The following is a 7,523-nucleotide window of genomic DNA, read 5'->3' as shown; positions in this document are numbered from 1 at the left end:
CAGTGTTGTTGCCTGGAGAGTCCCAGGGACGGGGGAGCCTGGGGGCTGCCGTCTGTGGGGTCGCACAGAGTCGGGCACGACTGAGCGACTCGGCAGCAGCAGCAGCCCTCTACTTTCTGCCTGCCCTTGGCTACTCGAGCCCTTTCCAGAATTGGATTTTCCATTTTGCTCAGAGTTTATACTTGTTCTCTGGAACATGGTTTGCTACTTCATAATACCAAACCCAGAAATTGTTTGCCCGATCTTCCTGCTCTAGCATTCAGGTCTTTAAGAATCACTGAAAACCCTTTTTGACTGCTGTACTGTGTAAAGAACATACAACACTGTAGTGTCCTCACTGGTTGGGAATATTCTCATCGTCTCCGTGTATTTATTCCCAGCATCTAGTGATGAATATACTATGTATGAGAAGACTTTGTGTGATAATAAAAGGTGTATATAATCAGCAGATCACAAGTATATAAATTTTTTAATGTGACCAAATAGTATAACTAATTTTGTGTAAAAGTCAAACAACTGGGCTTTATCTTTTATGTTAATTTGGCTTGTGATAAGTCTTTGAAGACAAAGACATTCACAACACTATTATCCTTAAATTATTGCCATTAAAATTGGCTCCATTAGCACTTGAAGTGTCTGGGTAACACATTTCGTACCCTAGTTAATTAGAAAACTCTGTTGCCATGAAAGTAGTTTCGGAAGTTACACATTTCAGTTGCTTGGTAGAGACTTCAATTATGTAAAGGCCTTCCTCAGAAGGCGGTTTTTCAAGTTGTTTTCTCAGTCATCCAGTGAGCTTTAAAAAAAAAAAGTCTTTATCTGGGTGACCTCAAGGCGGTGTTGATCCCTCCGCAAATGTTGGTGGTAAAGTCTGTGCCAGAGAGAGGGCTGCGTGAGGGGTGCGGGTGCTGGGTTCCCTCAGTTTCTCCCCTGACGTGCTTGTGCTGTCACTCCACAGGCCTGATGAGGTCGCGGGTGCGGGGGGCCGACGCGGCGCAGGCCAAGGTGCTGACCTTCCTGGACAGCCACTGCGAGTGCAACGAGCGCTGGCTGGAGCCCCTCCTGGAGAGGGTGGCTGAGGTGAGGGTGCGGCCGGGACGGGCCTCTGGGCGATTTCGTCCACTGTGGGAATCTGTCAGTAGGGGAAAACCGCTTGGCACGTACAGGGGAGGGTGAGCAGAGGCTGCTGAGAGTCTGGATCGTCTAAGACAGCCCGCCCCCTCGGAGGGTCTTCCTTTCCTGCCCGGAGCTTTGCGCCCATTCTGAGCTCAAAGCAGGTAGAGTGCTGAGGACAGAGGCCGCAGGGCCCCCAGCCTGGCCTTGCCGCCCTGAGACCCGGGCTGTGGCTGGTGAGCAGGGGCAGCCCCAGCCACACAGGGACGCATGAGGCCAGCAGGTGAGCGGGGACTGCTCACCTTTGCCTCCTAGAAATGCTATCTCTAGTGTTATGTTCGGCCTCTTGTGACATCTCTGTTGCCATCTGCTTGTTTTATTGACTTTCTTTTCTTCCTACTAAGAAAGAGCTTCTTTGGGACAGTAAAGCAAATGTAATGAAAGTGCTGGAGAAATATTAAAGGAACAAGTCATTCTTTTTGTACCATAGTCAGGAATGCAGATAAGCAGCAAATCATGAAACATGAAATAACAAATGAAATAACTCAAATGACGTGTTGTAATCCTCACTACATAGTCTCATGCTAATGCTTGCTGAGATGCTATCAGCCACTCTTAATTTCTTCTTTGGGGTTACTAAAAATTGACATTTGTTCTTGGCTGTTAGGGAAATAAAACAAAGCCAGGAACAGTCCCAGGAGGTAGTTGTTCTCCACCAGTGAACATGTACGGGGCTACCCCCACCCCCTGGCACCTCCTCTGGGGCCGCGTGCTCTGTGCTCCTGACCCCCAGCACAGTGCAGGGCTGTGGGTGCCAAGCCAGGGGGCAAACCCCAGGGTGTGGGGCGGCGGGTGTTGGGGGCAGGGATCTCCCTCTGGGCACTGACGCTCAGGCCTCCCCCGTGCAGGTCCTGGTTGGTCCTGACACCTGCTCTTGCCTCCCCTGCATTTCAGGACAGGACCCGTGTCGTGTCCCCGATCATTGATGTCATCAACATGGACAACTTTCAGTACGTGGGCGCGTCTGCGGACTTAAAAGGCGGTAGGTGCTGCTTGGGGCCCAGCCTGTGTGCGGCTCAGTGCTGCTCCATCTCAGGTCAGGGGCAGCGATAACACCTGCATGCGGCCCTGCAGGTCCCCACCAAGAAAGCGCCTGTGCTCAAGCCACAGGGCTCGTAAGGGGACAGAAGCAGCCTGGCCTCCCTGAGACTGCCTCCACGGTTCCCATCCTTATCTGCTGGACTTACATGGCTGCAGGGACGTGTGGCTTGGTGTACACAGCCATCCCCATGGGAGCTGGTGGAGAGATGCCAGGCTGACGGGTGTGTCCTCTACACCCCACCATCCCCTTATAGCCTCCATCTCCTGCTGGAAACCCATCCACCTGGCTCTGCCCTGATTTCTGGGCCCCCAGGCCTGCACGGCCACCCCTCCTGTGGCCTGACTGTCAGCCCCTCCCCACTAGCCACCACGTCCCGCCTCCTTCATGGCCCACCCCTCCTGTGGCCTGACTGTCACCCCTCCCCACTAGCCACCACGTCCCGCCTCCTTCTGGGGACCCTTTTGTCTGAATGATGCCACTAGTTTCGCAAGGGCCCTTATGTCTTGAGTGTGACGGTAAAAGCCACCCTCCACAAAGCGCCATAGTGAGGTGTCTGATCTTGTCTTTTTGTGCTCAGTCATGTCTGACTCTTCAAGACCCCGTGGACTGCAGCCTTCTAGGTTCCTTTGTCAGTGGGATTACCCTCACAAGAATGCTGGAGTGGGTTGCCATTTCCTCCTCCGAAGGATATTCCCGACCCAAGGCTCAAACCCATGTCTCCTATGGCTCCTGCATTGGCAGTCCTTACCATCTTGAAAACTATCGAAGGCCCCAAAGAACTCCGTTCACGTGGGCTGTGCTGATGAGCATTTGCTGTGTTAGAAAGTAAGGCTGATGGTGAGAACAGGGAGTGATGCAGGCACACCTGTGCTGCCCGTGTGCACTGACGCCTCCTGTCCTGAAGCTTCCAGAAAACTCCTTCCTGCACTTTGGGAAAATGAGATCGAAAGGGGCCTGTAAAGCCTTAATATAAATATGAAAGGAGTTTCAGTATCACAGACCTCCAGAAAGGACCTGAGGACCCCAGGGGCTCCTGGACTCCACCTGGAGAGCTGCTGTTTCCATGAGGAGCTTCACAAAGCTGATGGGTACACAGGACTCATGCTAGCTGGCCCTGAGGAGCCAGCCCTATTGTCCCTGTGACCCAGGACTGTGTGTCTGTGGGGTGACCTGGGTCCCACAGGCTCTCCTGAGACCCAGGACTGTCTGTGGGGGTGACCTCTGGCCCACAGGCTCTCCTGTGACCCAGGACTGTCTGTGGGGGTGACCTGGGGCCCGCAGGCTCTCCTGTGACCCCAGGACTGTCTGTGGGGGTGACCTGGGGCCCGCAGGCTCTCCTGTGACCCCAGGACTGTCTGTGGGGGTGACCTGGGGCCCGCAGGCTCTCCTGTGACCCAGGACTGTCTGTGGGGTGACCTGGGGCATGCAGGCTTCTGCACGGCCCAGTGGTAAATGCTTCAAGTTCTAAAACTCAGCTGGTTGGCAGCCTGTCCTCTCAGAACTCAGCTAAGAGCCAAGAACTCAGCAAAGCCTACTGTAAAGAGAGAAACAAGAGAGACATCAGAACCTTTGCCTTCCGTGTGTGCGATTTATTCACTCTTAATTCTTCACACCTCAGATGAGTGAACTCTTCTTCCAACGGCCAGGCACCCCAGTTTCTTTATGTAAGCTGAGGGGCTTCTTTTCCATCTCTAACATTTTGAACTGATTAGAAGATGGACTGTTCCAGACAGACACACAACTGAGGGTCAAGCGACAGTTAAAAAAGAAGACAGTAAAACTGAGACATCAGATGGAACCTTAGAAAGCAGAACACTGGGCCCCGCCAGGGAGCCCGGGGCTCTGGTGCCTCTTCCAGGCCGTGTTGTCGTGGGCAGGCCATGTCCCCTCTGCCCCTCAGCACCCCTGCCTGAGAAAAGGGGTGACCATCGTGCAGCCACTTGGTGTGGCTGGAGGAGGCCAGGGCTGTGATTGGGAGGCTCCCACCCAAAGCCTCACCTGGGGGCAGTCATGCTGGGAGGAGGCACTTGGGTTGGGAGACAAGATTGCGGAGGTTCTTAGTAAATGGTAAGCGTGCTTGGGGCTTTCCAGTTCAGGCCCTCGGCTGTCACTGTCCCCCTTGGTGTGGCTGTCTAGTTTGTCTTACCCCTCAAGAATTTGCAGGAGCTGAGCTGTGCTGGGCTCTCCTCCCGCAGCAGCTGTTTGTGGTGGAGCAGATGTGGATGGTGAGGTGACCTGCATGGGTGCAGCCCCATGCTGCCCCAGGGCTGGGCCAGGTGCATTCCGAGAGGATTTGGTGAAATCCCACGCCATGCGGCTCAGCTGCAACCGGGAGAGACTGAAGGGACCCAGTTTGCGGCCCAGGAACCCGTACTCTTATCCTCTCTGCTCTCTCTCTCTCCTCCCCTGGGACCTTGTTAGGGGGTGCCTGGCAGATTTTTTAATCCATCCCTCTTCTTTCTCACCTCCTTAGAGCCCTTGGGTATTACCTCACAGACTCCAGTTTCCTTATTTCACACTTACACTTTTTGGTTTTAGGAAAAACTGCCCCACAGTTTGTGTGTTGGATAAGCCTCCTGGGGAAGGATTTCAACGTGTGCCCAGCCCTCTGGTCTCCGCGTCCCAGTCTACTGCACAGTCTCTCTCTTCCCCCTGCATCGTCTCTGTTTTTCCTTTGGTTTTCAGTGAATCCATCCAAATACCCGGGACAGAAGTACCAGCAGCAGGCAGCCCGTGCTTACAGCATCCTGTGTTTCTTTTCTCTTCTGTGACCTGCAGGTTTTGACTGGAACTTGGTGTTCAAATGGGATTACATGACCCCTGAGCAGAGACGGTCCCGGCAAGGGAACCCCGTCGCTCCCATAAAGTAAGTGCCAGGCGTCCTTCAGGTTCCCTTCTCTGAGGTCACAGGTGAGACGTCAGGCTCCAGCCTCATGTTCCCACGGGACCTAGTCGCGCTCTTGTCTCCAGCCACACCCTCACTTGCCCTCATCTTCACTCAAGGGAGAGTCTCTGCCAACAGCTTGTAGAATAAAGTACTTTGAGATTTATTTTCTTGTACTTAAATACATCAGATCTGCCAGTTCCACATCCTTTGTGCTGATAATGTAGAGCGTTTTCCACACAGGATGGGATCTCAGGCTGCCCTCAGGGTCTGGGCAGAGAGGTGGGCAGCCAGGGTGAGCCCCACCGCTGCCCCCGGTCAGCGCCCTTATTCACCGGATTCTGCCCTCTGTGCGGAGGAGGCACCTGTATCACTGCCAGCTGGGCGGGGTCCCCAGGTGTGCTGGGGATGCCTGTCCGGGAACACCTAGTTCAGGGGGTCCCTGCGGACACCGTCAATGTCTACATTGTGGTGTTTGTCCCCCGTCAGCAGGGAGCTCCAGCAGCATGGGGCCTGGACTTCTCACAGTGACTCCATGGAGACAGGGCTGGGGCTCCGCTGTTGACCTGTACCTAGGCTGAGAGGAAACGAGAAGATGATGGTTCCTCCAACAGAGGAAGAAGCTGTCCAGTGATGAGGATAAGAATAAGGGTAGCTAGTATCATCAAGCGTTTCCTGTGTGCGCTGGGTGCTTTAAGCCTGTTACTGTTTGTAATCCTCCAAGGAACCTGGCACAGAAAAGCCGAGTACTAGCCTGGGGCACACTAGCAAGCGTCCCAGCCCAGCAGCTGCTCTCACGTAGGGAGGCTCCGTGCAGCCCCTCGCACTTGGGAGCATCTGAGCAGGGCACTGAAGCCAGCAGGGGTCAAGCTGAGAGGGGCCCCTAGAGCTCTGAGCTAAGGACCAGGCTGTGCTGTTGTTTTCAAGTCTTGTTTTCAGGCTTGACCTTGGCATTAGAATGCTGGTGATCTAACCATGACCTTCGACCTCTCTTTTCTCCTACCCTCTCTGCCTCTGTAGAACCCCTATGATTGCTGGAGGGTTGTTCGTGATGGATAAGTTCTATTTTGAAGAGCTGGGGAAGTATGACATGATGATGGATGTGTGGGGAGGAGAAAACCTGGGTACGTATGAGCCTTGTGTCTTTGGACACCAAACTGTTTCCATTCTGCTGAAACCATGGTCTTTTCTTGCCAACCAAGGGGTAGAAATGAAAAGTGGAAGTTTTGGAGAAATTATTAAGTGAGAGTTTGTAGTATGGAGGTGCCAGTTGGAAAAGGTTTATAGAGACATTAAAGTGACCATGTAACAGACGTAATTAGTCCCCTTATAAAGTATAAATAGCACCCTTTTTAATCTTAAAAGTGTCTTGGATTGGGCATTAGAATGTGTTTCCTTAAGAATGTAGGATGCTAGATACAGAGTCTTTGAAGGAAATTGCATACTTGTTAATGTCATCCGAATTCAGGAGTTTGGAAAACAGACTGACAAAAATTGGGGGAACACTTGAGGCTCTAAGACTCATTTTTAGACACATAGGAGTCCCAGCAAAGCCTGTTAGACTAGCTGAATTATAATCATGGGGCAGGGACGGTTCTGTTTTGTTTTTGTTTGTAGTGCATGCAAATCATTTTTACCAGTGATTAGGGACGATTAAATTGTATAGAGTTTGGTCTTTATTGGCAGTTGCATCGAATTTACTGCATAAATACAGAAGGACTCTTGTTTCGTGTTATTTTTTTGTTTAGGGGGTTTTGTTTGTTTCACTGGGAGTTTTTGAGCTGAGTGTCCTCGCCTTTGAATGCTGCTGAGTTACTTTCTCCCCTGGGGAGGAGGAGAGAAGAAGGATGCTGCTATCACTTGCAGTCATGTTTACTTATAACAGAGACTTTGATTTTTTTGTTTGTTTAAAAGAAAAGACTAGGTTAGACAAGCCTGTTATTTTTCTCTCATTTTATGATATTAATGTGAGTGATAGCGTCTCCTTTGTGGAGAGAGGTTATCGCCTTGGTAGATTTTGAAAGCTTCTTAGATTCAGTGACTACACCCGGAGAAAGGACCTGAGTCAGATGCCTTTTGGATTTTTTTAATGATACACTGACAGCGAGGCAGGGCTTGATTGAAATCTTCTGAGCACAGAAGTCTTCAGAAGGATTGTTAATCTCCCGAAGGGAATTCCGAGTCACCTTTGCCTTGCTGGCACCCCTGGGGCAGCCCAGCCAGCCAGGATCACCACCTGGTAGCAAAATAGAGCGGGGTTTGCTGTGTGCCATTAGGTTACGGTGGACGGAGGCAGCCAGCCTTTTAAAGCATCAGAATGTAGAAAGAGTATTTTTTTTTTAATTTGAATTTATTTAATTGGAGGCTAATTACTTTACAATATTGTGTTGATTTTGCCATACATCAACATGAATCCGCTACGGG

At 51.6% G+C, this 7,523-nt stretch overlaps 1 protein-coding gene across 1 annotated transcript in view; it reads left to right on the top strand.

Moving 5' to 3' along the window:
• The window catches only part of GALNT2 (polypeptide N-acetylgalactosaminyltransferase 2), a 96,335-nt gene that overhangs the window by 59,422 nt on the left and 29,390 nt on the right, over positions 1–7,523 (top strand). The window contains exons 7-10 of the mRNA XM_010839945.1: positions 959–1,080; positions 2,068–2,155; positions 4,994–5,081; positions 6,120–6,223. Of these exons, the coding sequence (XP_010838247.1) occupies positions 959–1,080; positions 2,068–2,155; positions 4,994–5,081; positions 6,120–6,223 (402 nt within the window). The remainder of the gene's footprint in view (positions 1–958; positions 1,081–2,067; positions 2,156–4,993; positions 5,082–6,119; positions 6,224–7,523) is intronic.

This window comes from Bison bison, unplaced genomic scaffold (assembly GCF_000754665.1).
Source record: "Bison bison bison isolate TAMUID 2011002044 unplaced genomic scaffold, Bison_UMD1.0 scf7180017864138, whole genome shotgun sequence".
NCBI classification, from domain to species: Eukaryota; Metazoa; Chordata; class Mammalia; order Artiodactyla; family Bovidae; genus Bison; species Bison bison.
The sequence above is the reverse complement of the archived record's forward strand: the minus strand, read 5'-3'. Positions and strand labels throughout refer to the sequence as shown.